The following is a 21,757-nucleotide window of genomic DNA, read 5'->3' on the forward strand; positions in this document are numbered from 1 at the left end:
TTAAATACTCAAAGGGACCACATAATAGTGGCTACGCTGACAACTCTCAATACAAATTTTCCTACTGGTCTAACTCCAAGGAAAAGTCTAAAGCATTCTCAGTATGTGAAATGACATTGTTCCACAGAAAACAAAAAAACGTTAGAAACTGTATTTAGACTGACAGCTGGGAATACAGCAGAGCAGGAGGCTGGTCTCCCTGTCCCCCTCTGAGCCAAGTGTGCACAGAATGCACGTGAGGGCATGGTGGAGGACTGGCTTCGCAAGCAGACCCTTACCACTGGGGAGGGAGTAGGGGCACCAAATTCAAGGCCACTATTCACATTCAAAGAGAAGAGAAAGACAGCTTTTTCGTACAGGTTTGCTTTTATTTCCGTGTTCAACCTGTTGAGAGAACCTGCCACAACCTGAATGGCGGGGGTATGAGGTGCTGCTGTGCCTTCTGAGCACGCTGGTACGCAAGCGCTGTGCTGCTTCCCTGCTGGTCTCCAGCACACACCCGATACTGGCTCACACTCGGGACAGTGACAGTCCTTAAAGGGAAACATGGCTCAGCTCTGGATGGACACCTCAGAAATGCCAGTGACAGCAAGAGTACAAAGGGGCCTGCCAGCAGCACTGCAGGAAAGAGTCTGATAGCAAACACTGGTGGTAGTGATTAAAAAAAACCCCAAACAAGAAGAGATTGAAAGCAGTGCCTTAAAACCTCCCCACTGTGGACACCAGGGGCTTAAAGGCACAAAAATGTGTCGAGATGGAAGAATCCCAGGTGCATTCACAGTCGACCAAGAGAAAGCACAGGTAAAAATTCAGGAGTTGTGTAGGCTTTCTGCAAAAGGATGACCTCAGCTCCAGCACAAGACGCGGTGATGCTGCAACACAGGAAACACCATTTACTCCTGTCCTGCCTCTTGGTGAGTGAACCACAGTAGGAACAATTACCACTGGCTGCATCCCCTGAATGAGAAGGCATGGCAACCCCAAACAATAATATCTCAAGGGCTGGAAGGGCCCTGAAGATCTGCTTTAGGCTGACGTCGGAGCACTTCAACATGCAGTCAGCGAGCTGAGCAGAGGCCTGGACCACAGGAAACAAGCCCGCGAATTACCACAACTCGCCCAAGTGGGCCGTGAGCAACTCCCTGCCACGGGGACAGCAATCAAGTGACATCCAAGCACCCAAAGTCACACACCTGTGAGGTGTGGGATCTTGGAACCCTGCCTCTGTTACTGAAGAAGCCCCAGAATACTCATAAGCTCTTGTGCTATCTGAAGGCTCTTGTCAGTGACTGACCACCACTGGGAGTCACAGCTGCTCGTGCCCAACCTTCCTTTCTGGTGGACACACCAAGGCTGTCCACTAGGTAAGACATCTGGAGACAATCAGGTGCTGGTCTCCCCACAACTCCTGACACTGCACATCAAGCACCAGGGTCTGCCCTGGCCGAGGCCCGTTCGTGACCCAACATCCTAAAGGTCCAGAGGACAAGCTCTGCTCATGCCCCTAAGGCTGGGTCTGCACTAACTCCTCACACCTCGCACCTAAGATTTTACTAACCTTAGGTACCTAACATAGCATTTTCACTCACATTTAAGCAAGGTATTTTCTAATTTACAGGGATAATAGCAGAAGCACACACACAAAAAATACCCAACGGAACATTAATCAGAAGTTCTCTGTCTGAGGGGCCGGCCTGTGGCTCACTCAGTAGAGTGCGGTGCTGATAATACCAAGGCCCCAGGTTCAGATCCTATATAGGGATGGCCGGTTTGCTCACTGGCTGAGTGTGGTGCTGACAACACCAACCCAAGGGTTGAGATCCCCTTACCGGTCATCTTTAAAAAAAAAAAAGTTCTCTGTCTGGAGGGGAGTCTTACCACAGTGCTCTCAGATCACTCCTGATTTCCAAGAGGAATAATTTCTTCAGTGACAAAGAACTCAATGGTCTCCTCCTCCCAGTCATCTACGTTGCTGTCCAGCTCGTCAGTGTCCACCCCTGAGATGAGGAAGAGCAAGAGTAACCGATGGGGTGTAGATGCTTCATGATGACTGTGCTGACTCCTTTAGGTTCAGCCTCCAGAGCTCAGACCATGGGAGCCAGCCGAGGGTCCAGTGAGAAACAGCAGGACCTGTGCTCTGCTCATGGGTAGCTGGAACAACTATGTGCTCTGCCCGGGGAATCCTCTCAATTTTTAGATAATTTAAGAGTCTTTAAGTTACCTCCTCTCAATTCTAGACGCTCGTTTTTCTGCTCCATGTAGAGTTCTTGGGCCATTTTTCGGTATTTTCGGAAATCTTCCATCATGGTTCGCCTCCTTTCCACCAATTCCTAAGTATAAAGTTAGGGCGGAAAGGTGCAGAACTAATACTTAACTCACCATTATCATGTTTTTTGCTTAAGCAAAGTGAAAACAGTTTGCCACAAGTAACGTGCACCTAATAAAATGATGTCAAAACTACTTTATTTAAAGAGACTCCCAGGCCAGGAATGGCGAGATATGTTAGATCTCATTTTTCTTCCTCTGACGCTGCCACGCTCCCACCTCTGTAACTAAAACCCCAGCCACCAATAGGGCTACCGTCAGGCCATGAGTTCTAAGTGCCTGCACCAGCCCACAGCTCCTGGCTGCTGATCCACCCCAGGGTTCAGCAGAACAAAGCAGTGTCTCTAGGAGAGAAGCTGCTCTTTCTATCTTTTCTCTAAGCAGACACACAACATCCTCTCCCTCCCACAACTCTCATGCTGGCCCTTCTTTCCCACAACAGGGGACTGTGGCTATCTTTAGCATATCCCTCAGTTCTGGGAACAAGGCTAACCTTTGAGGCTTTGGATTGGCTTAAACGATCCTTCTGTTCAAAGATCTTAGAGTATTTCTTCAGATCCTTTTTAATTTGCTGAAACAAAAGATAAGTCACTCAGGATTTACCATTCAAAGCAAGAACCACAAACGCAATCTTCAAAGTTGTTAATATGAAATGACATCCTCGATGATTAACAGAATATAGCTCTCCAGGAGCACACAAACATGCTATCTCTTCCCTAAGTTTCACCTTGTCAAGACTGAGTTTCTTTCCTGGGATTTACACTCTCCTCTTTGCCTTGACCTAAAACCATCAGCCTATTTCACAATAATTATGTAAATCCTGGACATCTCTCCTAATCTCTCCAAGACTTTTAATAGCCCCTGGCATCTTCTCATCTGCCTGCCCCTTCAGTTTATGCAAAATTTCCTCAAACCACATGAAATTTTACATTCACTATGCTAAAACTATTCTCTATTTAGTTCTCACTGTTCTTGCATCTCTTCCAAGAGTCACCTGTAAATGTTATGTTTCTATTACTTATTAATAATTCTATTAATTATTCGTCACCACCCTAACAATAACAGGAAAAAAACCCCTATTTTTCTTTTAGTGCCACAACTGCTTTGACATCCCCTGAACCTGGTGGGCATGTCACACCTTTATTTGCTCCTGGCTCAGGAGTGTTGGGGGCCGAGGTCTCCACAGCAGCTGGCAAAAACGGTCCTTGTTATTCTTCTGCAGAAGGCGTCCTTGGAAAGTCCACAGCCAGTAAGCATTGTCCACCTAGAAGAGAGCAGTGGTCACGTGAAGCTGCTCCACTCCCGCAAATTACACAAGACAGACAGAGACTGGAATCTTTACTGTCAAAAGAGCCAACAACATCAACTACTCCATTTACCAAACAGTGTTCTAGACTTTGGGATACATTAGAGAACAAAACAAAGATCTCTGCCTTCATTGAGCTTACATTTCAGTAGAAGGAAGTCATTAAAGAAAAGACATTACAAAAGTTATGTAATAAATTATAGAGTGCAGCATGTGCAGTAGTTAAAAACTGTGCTAACCAAAGCATACACCTGCTTATTACTGATCTGCAACAAGAAACTTGCGTCAGAATATAAATTAACTACATCACTAAATACACTGTCATTTCAGCTGACGTTTTGTTTTCATATCAAAACTTCCTCAGTGAAGGAAGTAGTGCCTTGATTTATACTCTGGCATAATCCCCTTGTTGCAGACCAACAGTTTGGGAGTTAAGTGTTTGTATCTAAAACAAAGTGGTCAACAGTTTAAGAACATTTTTTTAGGGCCAAGCCCGTGGCGCACTCGGGAGACTGCAGCGCTGGGAGCACAGCAGCACTCCCGCCACGGGTTCAGATCCTATATAGGGATGACTGGTGCACTCACAGCGCTCACTGGCTGAGCACGGTGCGGCCGGTCTCAAAAAAAAGGACAAAAAACAAAAAAACAAAAAAAACATTTTTTTTAAAAAGTACCAAGGCAGGCTCACTGTGGTGACATCTGGACATAGCCGTGGGCAAAATATGATCTGAATGTAAAGATATCTACTCAAGACACTGTTCTCAGTTATATTTCGGAAGCTGATATTCTAAAAGTTCATTATCTCATTAAACAGAATTACCCTAATTTGATCTCATATCCTCTATATGCATGAACTCGTTCAACTGTCAATACCTCAATCGATTAAAATAAGGCATTTTTGGGCCAGCCCGGTGGCGCACTCGGTAGAGTGTGGCACTTGGGAGCGCGGCAGCACTCCCGCCGAGGGTTCGGATCCCATATAGAGACCGGTCCGCTCACTGGTTGAGCGCGGTGCGGGCGTGACACTGAGGGTTGCGATCCCGTTGCCAGTCGCAGTGCGGGCACGACACTGAGGGTTGCGATCCCATTACCGGTCACGAAAAAAGACAATAAGGAAAAAAAAAAAAATAAGGCATTTTTTGGGCCGGCCCATGGCTCACTTGGGAGAGTGTGGTGCTGATAACACCAAGGCCACAGGTTCGGATCCCTATATAGGTATGGCCGGTTAGCTCACTTGGGAGAGCGTGGTGCTGACAACACCAAGTGAAGGGTTAAGATCCCCTTACAAGTCATCTTTTTTTTTTTTTTTAAAGGCATTTTTTAAAAAAGTCTCTAAATACAAAACTTTTTAGGTTATGGGTCTTTTTTAAGGCTCCTTGACTCCAGAAAAATGCTTGTGTACAACACATTCTCACCACCTTTCAGCATCCCTGGGCCCCAGGATAAGACCCATTCTACCAGCAGATGCTGCCCCTACACATGGCTCTGCCTGTTCTGCAATCTCAGAATCCTCCTTCTCCTTTCACTGACACGAGTCTAAATGTTTTGCTAAAGACAGAGGTGAAGATTTCAAGAAGTTAAAAACAGAATAGCTTTTTCTGATGAGATGTGGGTGAGAACTGATGCCAGGCTTGGTGCTCTTTCTGAGATTCCGGGATGGCACAGGGTGTTGGCACAAGCCCAGCACTGCCTAATTTCATTCTACTGCTGAGGCTACAAAGGTCTCCATACCTTATGGCTCCACCAGGACACAGAGGTGACAACGTAACGCCCAGTAGGATCCCACTCAACATCGGAGGCCATATAATGCTCTGCAATGTTCATGACTGTACAGTCCGAAGTGTCGACAAATGCTAAGGCACCATTCATACTGTGGAGATAAACACAACAGGCAGTCTGCACAAAGATGCATATTTTCCCCTAACAGCTCCACTTGAGAGGAATTATGCTGTGGGGGTTCCCTCAGGTATCACCCATCCTCTGCCTCAGCTGCCTCATCACTGACACAGAAATAATCACAGTAACAATCTCACAGAGCTGTTGTTAAGATTTACTGAATTATGACACACACAGTGGACGTGATAAGTACTATGTGTCTGCTATGACTATTATTTCTAGAGAATATGCTATGTGAGGCTAAGTAAGCCTCCAAAAATACAATAAGTGTCTACAATGAAACAGGGGAAATAAAAAACAAAAGAATGCTCTTTCAACTCGGAGGCAGAATGCTAGGCATTCTTCACTATGTCCATATACTCTGTTGGAATAGCAACGAAGCAGGGCAGCGAGGGAAGAGTACATTTTAAAATTCTTGTAGTTATACCAGCCATACAGGTGAAGACAGTCTCACAGTTGTCTAATTAAATATTTTTCCTGCTAGAAGAAATGGGATTTTACATGAGGGTATAACTAGATTGCCAGGAAGGTACCTTTTTAACCACAAAGCAATTACAACATGCAGATAAGTGTGCTCATTCACTTAAAGAAACCATGTGCGAGTGATTACTCTAAGCTGCTTGGTCTTGGCCTGAGTCTCGGGAGTATGATGGACACACTATGGTATAATAATGTCCCATCTACTTGACTCTGGGATAATCCCGTTAATGTAAGAATATTCTCTCTACCAAGACTCTCAGGAAGAGCACTACTGTGGCTACTCATAGCCCAGAGTGAAACACAGGGCTCCTATGTCAGGTCTTGGCTGCAGCAGGCAGAGTTACTCACAATGATGGGCTCAGATCGTAGAAACCCACCTCCTCAGACCAGCCAACACAACGAACTGTCCTTGGGGACTCCAGAAGATGGTGTTTGCCTGCTGTTTATCAAACATTTCTGGAAGAAAACAAAGTATCTATTTTAAGTCTCTATAAATGGTTCTACAACCAAAGTGCAGCCAAGGCTGAAGAACCTGGCAATGGGTTCACGCTGCCCCCTATGGATAGATCTGGTAAAAACAGACTTTTAGCAATTCACTCTCTATACCCCAAACCTGTTTGTTATCTCTGAAAACAATTTTAGAAAATCCATCATTAAGGATACCTTAAGTTATGATCCACACACACACACACACACACACACACACACACACACACACACACACACACACAAAAGAAAAATGGAAAAGGAAAAAAAACAACATATTTTGAAGCTACAATACTATTTTTTTTTATTTCACTTGGTAATTGGACAAAGAATTCCCTTTACAGCAAATATTCATTATTGCAGTGACTCTAAACCAGAGAGAGGAGGTCCAGAGTTCCCATCAGATTGTCAAGAGATGACCCCAATAGACCAAGAGCCACTCTCCCACTGATGCAAACACCTTTTAAATTGTTGCTCATAAAAACTGATTCATTTATTATCTTTCCAAATACTTTAACTCTTTACTTCCTGAAGGGGCCTCAGGCACACCGAATGAAGAGGTGAGCTTGCACTTCAAACACAGAGTTAACAATCTGGGGTATCTTTTTTCTTAACCTGCAGTAGATTCACAGAAGACACACAGAACAGAATGGGGAGGGGAAAAGAAGTGGGAAGGCAGACATCACCCTGACCAACACCAATGACAAACAGAAAAACTACATAAGCATACAACCCCCAACAGACACCAATGCATAACAGAGTACAAGTGATGATCCTAACACTAATACCGAACCTCAACAAAGGCACAGTATGCAAAAGATTCAGAAGGTAGAAGGTACTTCTACTTGCTGTGTTGTATAACCTGTTTTATGACAAGGTACAGCAGAAGTCGTCTGATAGCTATTCCTAAGGTACACAAATCCCTTTCAGGTACCGGGATAAACCCACAATCATAGTTCCATGGTAAGGCCAGCAGGGCAGCAGGCAGCCAGAGTCCTGTGTGAAGTACTGGGAATGTGTGGAACATAGCCTGAGACTACCTCACAGTCGCCAAGAAAACAGCAACAAAAGCAACTGCTCATTCAATCCCACAGTATTTACTGAGTCTCTACAGTGTGCTGAGCTCTGTGCTGAGCACTAAGGATACAAGGATGAAAGAGTAAGAGAGACATACGTCCTCAGGGAACCCAGCCCAGGCCAGGAGCAACAGCAAGCAGTCACCGTGAGAAAGGTGAGGGCCGCTGCAGAGGGACATCGCATCGAGGGACCTGATCCAGACCAAGGGGCTAGGGGCATGTCCACAGGGAAGTGACCCCCAAACTCAGAGACAGCAGCCACAGCCATAAGAGGAAAAAGAGAGCCTTCACTCAAAACAACGGCAGAGAATGAAAGACTCAGAAATGCTGACTTAAATTTAAGGGCCCAATGGGGAGCTCCCAGAAGCCTGAGCTCTTTGTGATATGAAGTGCTCCCTCAAGTGAGTCACTGCCATCCTTATCACCAATCTTTTGTGTCATTTAAACGCACAGTGGATTTATTTACATGTGAATTCAGGCATGGTCAGAAATGTTCCTAGGCCAATGTTCATTGTTGAGCAGTGACCAAGAACTCTTATCTATGTTAACTTGTTAAGGAAGGAGGCTCATCCACTTCTGAGATGGGGCCAGACTACTTACTGATGAGCTCAATCTTCCCGTTGTTTTTCACGTGGTAGAAGGAGACCGAGATCCGCGGAGCCTCTCCATGCAGCACAGCAAACTTACTCCCATTTGGTTCCCAGGCAAAGGCTATGATGGTTTCTACAATCAACAACAACAAAAGAGTTAGCCCCCTTTTTGGTCAGTTACAGGAACATTCCTGATCAGTTAAAATGTTCACTATTCAACTAAAGAAATGCCTCCAAAATTTTAAAATTCATTAAAAGGACCACAGAGCAAGCAACAGCAAAAAAAGGCACACATCAGCAGTTTCAAAAGCAACTTATTCAATTTGTGTGAGATGACTTATGTGAAACCGTCTCCTCAGCAGACCAGGAATCTACATTTCCTAAGAGTCACATCACAGTGGGACTGTGATGAGCTGATGGATGTCCTGTGTAGCTTGAGGACATCCCCTGTCTTACACTCAATGTTGTACCTACAGTAGAATTCTAAGACCTCCTGAGAAATTGATCATGTCTGTCTGCCCTGACAGGGTGGCCATGTTTCACATTTTCTCATGTGTGTACTTTCCCCTTCCTTTTCTCCCTTTCTCCCCGGCAAAACAAAAACAAAGGAGCCAAACAAACTGAAAACACTGGCCAAGTTTTCCACCTAAAGGCAGAAACACAGCATTGAACAGTTTTCATGAGTCAAAACAACTAGTCTTGAGCACGTGAAAGTAAAATTAGCTTTGTAAAATACAATTAATGAATTTTTCCGTTAAAAAGAAAAATCAGTATTGCAAATAGCAAGTAACTCATTCAAGGAACAACCAAGAAAAATAAGCATACACCTTTAGAAATTTGAAAAAAAAAGGTTCCTTAGACTGACAGCATTTGTTTTGTGAGATGAATGCCTCTTTTACTGCAAATCCCTAAATTTGGAATAAAAATCTGGTCTTTGCACACTCTTTTAAGTGTGAAAAATGACTAGAGCCCTTGCTTCTCTGCTATGTGTCACAGTGGTATGGGGGAGAAAAGATGGGTCATCTTCAATTAGCAACTGTTAAGAGACTGAGATTGGAAAGGATAAAAGAAAACCCAAAACTTATATGCTTTGTAATTTAGAGACAGCTGTTCATGGTGAGAATTGAGAGTCTTGACCACACTACTTAGACAATTCACATTAAAGTATTAAAAGTCAAGGGCCAGCCCGTGGCTCACTTGGGAGAGTGTAGTGCTACCACCAAGGCCACGGGTTCAGATTCCATATAGGGATGGCCAGTTAGCTCACCGGGTGAGCATGGTGCTGACAACACCAAGTCAAGGGTTAAGATCCCGTTACTGGTCATCTCTTTAAAAAAATAATAATAAATAAAATCAAGTATTAAAAGTCATGTGTAAATTGGCACATAAGGCTCATTCCTTCAACTACAAAATGACTAAAATGAAACTTGCCTTTCATTTCAACCACATCGACAGGTACCTGTTTTTCCCTCATTCGGAAAATTTCAAAATTTGTGACAACACCCTGTTTAAAAAAAAATTGGAAGGGGTGACATTCTGGAAATTGAAAGCACGAGAAAAAAATTGATAGAGATTAAATTTATATAGCTGATAAACACATATGAACATACAAAGTGATTAACATTACACCCCTCCTGATGAACAAGCACTCTCAAATGCTGATGGAGGCATAAATTGGTAGAATCGCTACAGAGAATAATTTGGAGATATGTGCATCTATTTTACTCCGACCCAGATTCTGCTTCAAAGAAGCTACCCTAACAGGTACAGCCATGAATACATAGGTCCAAGGATCCTCACTGCAGTTTATTTGCCAAAGTTCTGAAGGGCCCTAAAGATCCAACAATGGGGACTTATTAAACTATTTTGATACGGTAGCATATCCTGCAGCCGTGATCTTCAAGAAGTACTTGTGTCAAAAAGCAGGGTGCCCGGGCCGGCCCGTGGCGCACTCGGGAGAGTGCAGTGCTGGGAGCGCAGCAACGCTCCCGCCGCGGGTTCGGATCCTATATAGGACTGGCCGGTGAGCTCACTGGCTGAGCGTGGTGCGGGTGACACCAAGCCAAGGGTTGTGATCCCCTTACCGGTCACGAAAAAGACAAAAAAAAAAAAAAAAAAGCAGTGTGCTGTACTACTCACGATAGCCCAAAGATGTCAATAACACATTCAATGAATAAATGAATGAATGGATAAATAAAATGTGGTATATCCATACAATAGAATATTATTCAGCCTTAACAAGGAATGAAGTTCTGACACATGCTAGATACAATATGGATGAACCATGAAGACATTATGCTAACTGAAAGAAACCAGACAGAAAAGGCCACATACTGTATTATTCCACCTATATGAAATGTCCAGAACAGGAAAATCCACAGACAGAAAGTAGATCAGTAAATGTCAGGAGCCAGTAGGGTACAGGGAGTGTGGGAGAGTGGTGAGTGACTGCTAACAGGTTCGGAGTTTCTTTTTGGAGTGATAAAAATATTCCAGAATTAGTGGTGGTAGTTGCACAACTCTGAGAATATACTAAATGCCATTGAATTGGCTCATCACTTTAAAAGGGTGAGTTTTATAGTATGTGAATTATACGTCAATAAAAAAAATTTAATGTAAAGAGAAGAGGAATACTTCCACTAAAAGGAAAACTCAGGTAATTTTTTTGATAAATACATGATACAAACAAAAAAATATGGGTGCAAAACTGTGTAGAGCATACTATTCTGTGCTTTAAAAGAATATACATATTTTAACTACCAATATAGAAGAAAACTGAGTGTCTGGAGATTTTACTGTATTCCCTTCTGAACTCTAACTATGTGAATGTATTATCTATTCAAAAGTTTTATTTAAAAAAATTATACAATTTGGCTAGCATATGACAAGAGCCCTAGCTATGACATGTCAGCTAACTACTTTTAATAGGAGCTGGGTCTAAAAATAACCCACAAATTTGATTTAACAAAAAAAAAAAAATTATTAATATCCTCCAAATAATATGGTAGCTAGTTTAGAGCTAAGTATAAGAAATAATCTATTTCTATTGGCATCCACTTACCTGGGTACCTTTTGGTGTCCTATCTACTTTAACACACAAGTAATCACCATTTTTTTGCCAGTGTAGCTTGCAATCCACAACATTAAACAGATTCCTAACTCGGATCTCTTGTCTAGAAGGAAGCTGCATCAGGGTTACCCTGGCTGGAATATCTTTGTCTTCAGGCACCCAAAAGGCTATTATGTTACCTCCAGGAGACCAAGAAAAGTCTCTGCAGAACAAAGAAAATAAAATGTTATGCAAAGACTAAGTGATTATAAAATTGAAAAGCAGAAGAGAACAGAAGAACTCATTTGCTGTGTAAAAACTCAATATTGGTACACTGACCCCCATTAATACAGCAACAAATAACACTTAACTGACAGCTTACTCCACAGGGGCACTGTTCTAGGTGCTTTATGTGCAGCAAGATGTTAATATCCTACTCATTGTTATACGGCAGATTAATAAGGATTCCAGCCCAGGCTCTGTAACCCCCATACCCTTAACCGCCACATACTGCTGCTACAAGGCAACTGAAGTAAATTTAAGGCTGAGGGATCAGCTATATGACATCCAAAGAAAAATTAAAGCACAAAAAGGGGAAACCCCCAAATCAAAAATGTAAGAAAGGGCCAGCCCGTGGCTCACTCGGGAGAGTGTGGTGCTGATAACACCAAGGCCACGGGTTCGGATCCCTATATAAGGATGGCCGGTTCGCTCACTTGGGAGAGCGTGGTGCTGACAACACCAAGTCAAGGGTTAAGATATCCTTACCGGTCATCTTTTAAAAAAAAAAAAGTGTAAGAGGAATGAGGAAGACTTAGAGCAATTCTCTCTATTGTATAAATCACTCTATAGGATAGCTGTTGCAACTGACAATTCATGAGTTCATGCATGTGGAAAACATATTTATTTGTGCTACATTCTCTTTGTTTCGCATTTAATGAGAAGCAACGTCCTAGTTTTACTTTTAATTATAAGCCATAATTCTGCCCAAGAATGTAAAAATAAAAGGAATAAGAACGTGAATGTCCTCAGACTGCTGGTAGTTCACTGCCGCAATATCAACTAGCTCCAAGAGTTTTCAGATAAATAAAAATGTGCCCACTCTTCTGACTGAAGATGAGCTGTAATAAACTAAAGGCTACCCAAACCCCACCTCACAGATCACGAGAGTAATAAGGAAGATCTTTCAACTAAGCAGAGTCTCCCCCTCTTCCTTAAAAGGCTGAAAACTCCCTCCAAGAGTTTCTAGTTCATAGACAAGGTACCTGAAATGAAGCAGACCTAAGACTCTTTGGCCTCAAAGATTTTATTGACGTGCACAGGAAACAAGAAATGCTGAGAGTGAGAGTGTGAAAGTGGAGGAGTCCACTAACAAGCGGCCTAGTCAGTAAGTAGTCCGCATGTGCCATCCTTTGTGTTTAGAACAAGTATGCAATGTTTCTTTTACCCAACTGTTTAGAAACTGAGTGCTAAAGGAAGGAGAACAAATAAAGAAAACCAATCTCAATAAATTGAATATTTATACCCCCCCAAATTCTTATATGGAAATTCTAATCCCCAAGGTGATGGCATTAGGTGGGGCCTCTTGGGGTTATCAGGCCATGAGGGTGGCCCTCATAAATGAGACAAATGCTGTTATAGAAGAGGTCCTGGAAAGATCTTTCATCCCTTCCACCATGTGAGGTTGGAGTGAGGTGGCGGCTGTCTATGAGGAAGCAGGCCCTCCCCAGACACCAAATCCGCGGGTGACTTGATCTTGGACTTCCAGACTCCAGAACTCTGAGAAATAAATTTCTGCTGTTATAAGCCACTCAGTGTATGGTATTTTGTTACAGCAGCCCGAACACACTAAGATACTGACTTGGTAAGAACACTCACTTACTTTATTCCAGAGATTTTCAAACTCTTCTTGTCCAAAAGACCCATAGACTGCCCAAAAAAACAAGGGTTACTGTTGAGTCAAATCATGCCAATGTCTCAAAAACACATACAATTTTTTTAAAAAGGAAATGAGATTCCAATGTGAGTTTGTCTAGGAAGTAGTTTAAGCACAGAGGGTAACAGATGAACAATTCACCCGCAGAAGCAAAATATACATTATTGAAGACAATTTCATTAACTCCTATCCTTAATTTCCCATAGCAGCAAAAGTGGGGGCAGGCATGGTAAAAGAGCACAATACAGAATATGAGAAATTGAAAAGTCACAGAAAATATGCCTTTATTGTGCATATATTAAAGCTCCTCCTCCTTTTCATTCTACCACAAATTAAGGAAAAGTACTATACATCCTCAAGCAAAATTATTGAAGACTACAAGTAACTGACAGAAAAGTTTGGTTTTTAGATATTTAACATTACTTACAGGAGTTTCATAGATGCTAAGGGTATCAAGTGTCATTCTGGCAAAGAATTTACCATCATGGCTCCACCTAAGAAGAAAAAAAGAAGTGTCAGCCTATTTCTATGAAAAAAGAAAAGGCTACAAAGAGGTCATTGCTTTGGTTTACTTACTTAAAAATAGGCCAATGGGCTGAGCTTTCACAGTGAAAACCTCTCTTCTTGTGCCCAGTAAGGATGTCCCAGATGATTATTGCCTGAGGGTCATCCTGAGTGTCCATCAGGGGGCTAAAAGTCACCAGGTATCTATAAGAGAGCGGGAATACATTGTATATCTCCTGTCATGTGAGAATCACAGCTCTGTGAGTGCCCATGGTGAGCATCTGTCCCCACTACATGGTGGAAAGAGGCTGAGCTTCCGTATAGACAACTAAGGAAATTACAGGCACAGGGCCCTGGCAGAACAGCAGTTGAGACTCATGGAACTGCACTTCCCCAAACACACTCCAAGAATGCTCTCCAACCGGACGTTTTCCATCAGGAGATTCTATTCAAAAAACAGAGCGAAACAAGCACTTTCACGGCACAAGGCACCCATCCATTCTTGGCACCAGGGCGCTGCAAGGGTCACCATAAATGGCTTCTCCATCAAGATCAGCACAAGGAAAGATCAAACAGATCCCAAGTAGAAGTCTGCTCAAGCAGTCTAGAGAACGGAGGTATATGGAATTTTCACGCTACATCTATGTTTAATTAAGACTAACAAGGTAAAGAGTAGACGGTCACAATTTGGTTCAAAAGCAAGTATAAGTCTGATGGGAAACTTCTGTGCCTAGAGGCTTCTCCAAGCAATTATCTCCCAGCAATTACTTACGTGACTGCTGGCTTGTCTATAGCTGTAGCACCTGTTCACTTAGTATACACAAAGTATTAATATCTTAAACCAAACTGCCCCCATATAACAATGACAGGTAGGAAGGGCAGAAACAAACGCAATGAGAAAGAAAACAGCCCCCTAGCAAGTTTCTTCATAGTGCTTTCACTGACTGCATCTTTTCTTTGTAGTAAGGCTCTTTGACATTCTGATTAGCTAGATTAAAAATGATGGCATCAGTCACCTCCACCCACAAGATAATACTCAGAAACTGATGAAGCATTTAACTGAAAAACAGGTTTTTCCACATTGCATTTACATAACCAAAGCATTCATACATACACCCATTCAGGCATTTCATGTGTTAGGAACTTTGTAAAGTACAGTATGAGGAAGAGATAATCCAGTCTCTGTTCTTGAGTGGAGAAACATGTGTAAACAGATAAAATATAACATAATGTGGCAAGTGTAGTGACCCTAAACAATGTCTGCAGGAATACAGGTGGAACTAAATGCCTGAAGGAACTGAGAATGGCTTCACAGGAGATGAAGAAATAGAGAAAGCATCATATATCTCTATGTTTCCTTGGTACAGAGATCATGCTAAGAATCTCTACGTGAATCCAATTTTACAATGTTGCTGCCGGAATGAGAAACATTATCCACCAAAAACATATGCGAAATAGTTGGAAATGAATGGGTAATGTAAGAATACACTATTTAAACACTCTTTATCAAAATTAAGAAATATCGGGCCGGCCCGTGGCTCACTCGGGAGAGTGTGGTGCTGATAACACCAAGGCCATGGGTTCGGATCCCATATAGGGATGGCCGGTTGGCTCACTTGGGAGAGCATGGTGCTGACAACGCCAAGTCAAGGGTTAAGATCCCCTTACCAGTCATCTTTAAAAAAAAATAAATAAATAAGAAATATCCATCAGATAAAACCTAAGGTTTACAGGAAATAAAACGAGATTAAAGAAACAAGTTAGATGATGCCTCAGGTAATCAGATAAATCCAGAAGGTGAAACAGTTTAAGGACATCTGGTCCTGTCGTCTTAACAAGTCAGTATGATAAAAAACAGAGAATGATGTGCTGTCCAAAACAAAAGAGGCTTAGCAGACCCAACTGCTAAATGCAATGTGTACACCCTGACTGGATTCAGGTTCTAACAAACCAGCTATGAAATCTGAATATGTGCCAATACATTAGATGTTACTAAGGAAGTTATTAACATTGTTAGGTGCACTAGAACTGTGATTATGTTGGAAGACACTTTTATTTTGTAGTGACACATACTTTTATAGAGAAGTCTATTACTTCAAAATATTAAAAAACGTTTTGAAGGGGCCAGCCCAGTGGCGCACTGTGGCGCTCCCGCCTGAGGGTTCGGATCCCACATACAGACCGATTCCCGCTCACTGGCTGAGCGAGGCGCGGGAGCAACACCGAGGGTTGCAATCCCATTGCCGGTCCCCGGTCCGGTGCGGGGGCGACACTGAGGGTTGCGATCCGTTGCCGGACACGGAAAAAGACAAAAGACAAAAGACAAAAAAAAAAAAAACGTTTTGAAGCAAATGTGGCAAAATAAAGAAATCACTAAACTTAGGTAATTAGCATACAGATATCACTAGTTTAGTTTTCTATACATTAGAACATTTTTATAATAAAAAGTTCAGAAGAAAAACAGGCACAACACTTAGTATGAGTAGCACTCGGACATAAGGGAGCCACCAACGAGCCCCACAATAAAATAAGACTACATATAAAATACTGGACTGTTGTAGGGGCGATAACACCACAAGGTTGAGACTGGAGTGCACCAGAAACACAGGGAAGACCTTGGAGACAAGCCCTAGTCAGGGCCTCAGAAAACCAGTAGGGAGAGGGCATTCCAAGCCCAGAGCACACACAGGGCAAGGACGCTGTGGGCCTCGGTTACAGCTCCTCACGCTTTCCTCACGCTCCACCTTCTCACACAAATCTCCACTACATAGACATAAGAAAAAGTCCTTCCTAAGAAAAATTATTTGCAAAATACATGACCTTGGACCAAATCCTCAACTAAAGGGAAATAAATATTACAAGCGTACTTCAAAAAGTTCGTGGAAAAGATTCATATTATCTTTTAATTCTATTTTTCCATGAACTTTTTAAAGTACCCTCATATTCAAGACATTATTGGGTTAAATAACAAAATCAGAAAATGGCAGTACCTTAAATAAAAGTGTTAAATAAATGTTAGATTTTCTCAAGTCAGTAACTGCACTGTATGTGCTGAGAGAATTTCCCATTCCTAGGAAGACAGACTTAGTGGTAAAGGAACATGATACTCCAACTTGCTCCCAAATGGCTCAGGAAAAAAATATATGTATAAATATTTGAAGAGAGGAAAAAATAAGGCAAATGTAACAAAATGTTAACTAGATAATCTCAGTAAAAACTTTATATAAGTTCTTTATACTCCTCCTGCAGCTTTTCTATTAAGTTTGAAATTACTGAGAAATAAAAAGTTTTGCAAAGCTATTTGTACCAGGTTGGCACGAGGGGAATAAAGACTCCGTGTGCATTTTTGTAGAGCTTACCTCTCACAAGGTGAGAAGTCAATGAGTTGAACCCCTTGGTGGCTGAATCTCTGAATTTGCTTGAATTTCTCTCCTCCCCAAAGAGCAATGCCCCTTTGATGAAAGGTAGCTAGGTAGGTGCCCTTAGGGGACCAACGCACATATGTCTCTGTCCATCTCTGTGGAAAAAGGTAGTGCCAATGTTAATACAACAAAAAGCCAAACACGAAGACCCCTCCTTCTATAATGAATCTACTCTTCAAACTCTTAACTGAAATATATAAGAACCCTATTCACTTCTCATAACTTATTCCACAGCTGAAAGAGGAATAAAAGTTGTTCTCAGAGAGTAATCTCAAAGAAAATGAAACTTCACCTGTTCTTCCACTAGTTTCTAATAGAAACAAAGTTCCACTTTCTTAGGGAAACACAGGAGAGGTAAGTCTCCCTCATGGCAGCAAATACTCACTGCTCTTTCTTCAATTGAGACAGGATCCTTCACGTCATTCCAGAATATGGAAGTGCGGTCTCCACTCTCAAAAATCACACTATACTGATCTCGGCATTCTGCCTCTTCAAGCCAGTAGCGTAAATTTCCCTAAAAAAAGAACCAAACGCAAGGGATATAGTAACATTTCATTAATTTTAATCAGAGAAAACTTATCCCAACTATTGTTCTGATGACAAATTCAGTTAACATCTTTAACTACCCAAGGAATTTACAATCTCAAAAGTCAAGATATCCAGCATTTCTTCTGACCACATACATACAGATTTTATACAACTTACCAGGTCTTTGAAAGGTTGTTTCTCAGGAATATCCCATTCATCACTGATTGTCATATACCTGGAAGAGAAAAAGAAACTGCTGAATAACACACATTAATGACTGGAGCAAGAGGTTAAGTGAACTGAAGAGTAACTCTAGCAGTCGTTCGATCTTGGGCAGTCCTGTGCTCTCCCCTGCCCACTCCAAGAGGTGGGAAACAGACAAGTTTTGATTGGTATAATAACTGGTGATTGGTATAATACCTGGTATAATAAACTGATATAATTTTGTATCCCTATGCTGCTGGCCAGGAGCGTAGGGATACGGAGTGGTCCTGCAGTGGCCTGACCAGCAAAGATGTGAACGACCTGAAAGGCCACCAGCATCCACTGAGGAGCGCCAAGCCACCCATGCACTTGTTAATGTCCACTTTCTCATGGCTAAGTCTGAACTCACTTGTCAAAATCAGTAAAGAGGTTGACCCGAAACGTGTGCTGCTTGTCGAGCTTATAGCCGTCAGCGTTTTTCACAGCATCCACAGCATGGGCAGGAGACGCATATTCCAGAAAAATATATCTGAAGTGAGAAAAAGGGCAAGTTGCACAGGTGCAGACTTTAAGATCAGGTAGGTCACGCTATGTACATACACCCAAGAGCTCTCCACAGATAAGCCCTCCACCTCAGTATCTGTGACTCATCTCACTGCTACGTCGCCAAGGCAGTCAAACTGATTACAAATCACAGCCAAGTAGTTCCCTAAATAAGAACAAAGTCCTAACTGGAAGATCCAAAGTCTCTAACTTCATAATCATAAATTATTAAAAAAAAGTTAATTAATCAAAATATTCATTGTCTTGACTGGTGACGGCTTCATAATGAATAACATATGTCAAAACTTATCAACTTGGGCCAGCCCGGTGGCGCACTGCTGCAGTGCGCTGCTTGGGAGTGCGGTGGCGCTCCCGCCGAGGGTTCGGATCCCATATACAGACCGGTTCCCGCTCACTGGCTGAGCGAGGTGCGGGAGCAACACCGAGGGTTGCAATCCCATTGCCGGTCCCGGTCCGGTATGGGCGCGACACTGAGGGTTGCGATCCGTTGCCAGACACGAAAAAAGACAAAAAAAAGGAAAAAAAAAACAAAAAACAAAAAAACTTATCAAATTGTATACTTTAAAACTATGCAGGTTTACTGCATATCAATTATCATAATAAAGTTGTTAAAAAATCAGAAAATATAGTCTATTATTGTGTATTACAGGCAAAATTACAAAGGTATAACTAAACATGTAATACAAGCAACTGCCAGTCAAAAGGAGGTTATCTTTCACCCTAGTTCCCAAAATATAAAAGGTCAGCAGCATTACCTGTATTTGGTAATTTTTCTAGAAATTAAAACTCTTCTAAGTACTTTTTAAAACTTCAAAACCTTAATTTAAAAAATATACTTTATCCTCTTCTCATTCCTATAAAAGTAAGACTATTTTGTTTGTAGTTTCAAAAGTTGATATTTGGGCCAGCCTGTGGCTCACTCGGGAGAGTGTGGTGCTGATAACACCAAGGCCACGGGTTCGGATCCCATATAGGGATGGCCGGTTCGCTCACTGGGTGAGCGTGGTGCTGACAACACCAAGTCAAGGGATTAAGATCCCCTTACCGGTCATCTTTTAAAAAAAAAAGTTGATATTTACATAAAATTTTAATGGAGAAAGTGTGACAAGACTGTGGAACAACAAACTTTCATATACCACTCACAGCAGTATAAATTGGTAACAACTACTCTAGAGCACAATATTTAACATTACCTAGTGGCACTGAAGACGGACATTTTATTCAACTCAATAGTTTCACTCCTAGGTATAACAAAGAAAATCTCATCCTTGTACAAAAGGAGACAGGTACAAGACTGTTTATAATTTCAAAGCACTAAATGTCAATCAATAGGAAAGCAGAAAAATTGTCATATGAGAACAGAATGTCACAGCATTTAAAATGAAGAAATTACAATCACGTATTATCATGGAAGACCTAATATTGAACCAAAAAGCAAACTATAGGACACACACCTCATGCTAACATTATTTTTAAAAGCCGTACCCTTATTTTAGGTAACGCTAAGAAAAAAAAGTTGCTAATTAAGCAGTGACGCAATGCTTTCATCTAGATTGCAAGAAGCATCCCCGGGCCAGCCTGTGGCTCACTCGGGTGAGTGTAGTTCTGATAACGCCAAGGCCACCGGTTCGGATCCCATATAGGGATGGCCGGTTAGCTCACTGGGTGAGCATGGTGCTGACAACACCAAGTCAAGGGTTAAGATCCCCTTACCGGTCATCTTTAAAAAAAAAAAAAAAAAAAGGGCCGGCCCGTGGCTCACTCAGGAGAGTGCGGTGCTGATAACACCAAGGCCTCGGGTTCGGATCCCATATAGAGATGGCTGGTTCGTTCACTGGCTGAGTGTGGTGCTGACAACACCAAGCTAAGGGTTAAGATCCCCTTACCGGTCATCTTTTTTTTTTTTAAAAAAAAAAAAGAAGCACCCCCATTTCAGAGATGTTAAGATGTGAAAAAAGCAAATCAGAATCAATAAAATTCCATATGCAAAATATTCCTGAAATTCTGCCAATTCCAGATCCATCAATGCCTTTACCTAGGATGTATCTTACGTCAATTACTGTTCTGATAGCAGAAGATTTAAATATCAAGCTCTGATTTCTTAACAACTTAGCAGCCAACTTATAATAACTCAAAAACAATACTGTAATTTCCTCCTCCCACCACCTCCTATCTGATGACCGTAGGACCAAATCTTGGCTCCTTAGAGCTTCCAGCTGAGGGTGGTGGCCTGAATAAATGAAGGGGGCAGAACTGCCATGAAAAGACATGCAGTGTATTTGCAGTGAGTTCCTTCAACACAAGGTCATGAGGATGTGTCAGACACCAAGGCAAACACAGACTTTGGAGATAGGAGAACATACCCTTTCGTCTTTCCATCCTCTTCTGGATAAAAATCATTTGTGATTTTCCCAAACTTGGAAAAGATCTTGTGGATGACATTCTTGAGTTTCTCAAGTCGGTCTGGTCCCACCTGAGGAACGTTGTCCACTACAATCACTGAATCGATTCCATCTGCTTCCTGTGGCCGATCTTTGAGTACATCTCCCAGTAATTCTGCACGACGGAAAGATTTGTCAAATAACAAAACCAAGAAAAACATTAATACATTAACTTAGCACATGGAACAAATCTCCAAGAAGCAATGATCCTATCTTGCTTCAAAATTTAAACCTGAAAGAATTGGGAAGATTTTAACTCTTCCCATTCCCTTTGACTGTGATAGTAAACGTCAAGATATGTTCATTGATTCCTGGCAATGACAGAATATTTGAAAAGAATAATTTAAAGATACTTCAGTAATGCAAAATGCAAACAATGAGGAAAATCTGAAGAATATCCAATACTAGATCTTTCAAAGATCGCTAGATTTCAAAAAGTTTCTAGCAACATCTAAGCAAAATCCCATCACATTAGATTCTAAATCTGACTTTTTACAGAAGATTTTAGCAAATAAGTAAATATAAAGTGCTCAACACATTCACAGCACTTTTGCTTTAGTGAATACAAGTGCCTAGAAATTATTCAGGGAGGAAAAATTTCTCTTCAGTGAGTTGGGACAGAAAACAATTAAAAAGAAATGTGTCAAGGAGACACACTCTTCTATCTTCCTGTTCCCAGATATTTTCATACTTTTCTATGCAGGGGAACTAGACAGCCTTTCACAAGAGAATCTGGAAAAAACCAAAGAGGGTGAGGGGACTACTTCATGGAGTAAGCCTTCCCTGACCTCTCTCCCATGCAAACAGCCACCACAAGGCACTTTCTTTCAATTAAGTTTTAAAACAAGCAACTCCTTGTCTGATATTCTTTTATGTTAAAAAAAAAAAAAAAAAAAAAAAGGAAAAAAAAAACCGAAAAAAAAAGGGAAAAAAAAAGGGGGTTCCCCCCC

General features: G+C 41.8%; 1 protein-coding gene across 1 annotated transcript in view; it reads right to left on the reverse strand.

Annotated features, from left to right (window-relative positions):
• Positions 1-703: 703 nt before the first annotated feature.
• EIF3B (eukaryotic translation initiation factor 3, subunit B) overlaps positions 704-21,757 on the reverse strand; it is a 26,839-nt gene continuing 5,785 nt past the window's right edge. Inside the window, exons 3-20 of the mRNA XM_008566756.1 lie at positions 20,730-20,922; positions 18,212-18,331; positions 17,776-17,833; positions 17,456-17,584; positions 17,008-17,165; positions 13,721-13,852; positions 13,572-13,638; positions 13,091-13,137; positions 11,221-11,431; positions 9,591-9,663; positions 8,170-8,292; positions 6,385-6,463; positions 5,363-5,501; positions 3,464-3,589; positions 2,819-2,896; positions 2,222-2,330; positions 1,879-1,997; positions 704-872 (exon numbers count right to left, since the gene is read on the reverse strand). Of these exons, the coding sequence (XP_008564978.1) occupies positions 1,894-1,997; positions 2,222-2,330; positions 2,819-2,896; positions 3,464-3,589; positions 5,363-5,501; positions 6,385-6,463; positions 8,170-8,292; positions 9,591-9,663; positions 11,221-11,431; positions 13,091-13,137; positions 13,572-13,638; positions 13,721-13,852; positions 17,008-17,165; positions 17,456-17,584; positions 17,776-17,833; positions 18,212-18,331; positions 20,730-20,922 (1,946 nt within the window). The 3' untranslated portion in view covers positions 704-872; positions 1,879-1,893. The remainder of the gene's footprint in view (positions 873-1,878; positions 1,998-2,221; positions 2,331-2,818; positions 2,897-3,463; positions 3,590-5,362; positions 5,502-6,384; positions 6,464-8,169; positions 8,293-9,590; positions 9,664-11,220; positions 11,432-13,090; positions 13,138-13,571; positions 13,639-13,720; positions 13,853-17,007; positions 17,166-17,455; positions 17,585-17,775; positions 17,834-18,211; positions 18,332-20,729; positions 20,923-21,757) is intronic.

This window comes from Galeopterus variegatus, unplaced genomic scaffold (genome assembly GCF_000696425.1).
Source record: "Galeopterus variegatus unplaced genomic scaffold, G_variegatus-3.0.2 Scaffold267, whole genome shotgun sequence".
NCBI classification, from domain to species: domain Eukaryota; kingdom Metazoa; phylum Chordata; class Mammalia; order Dermoptera; family Cynocephalidae; genus Galeopterus; species Galeopterus variegatus.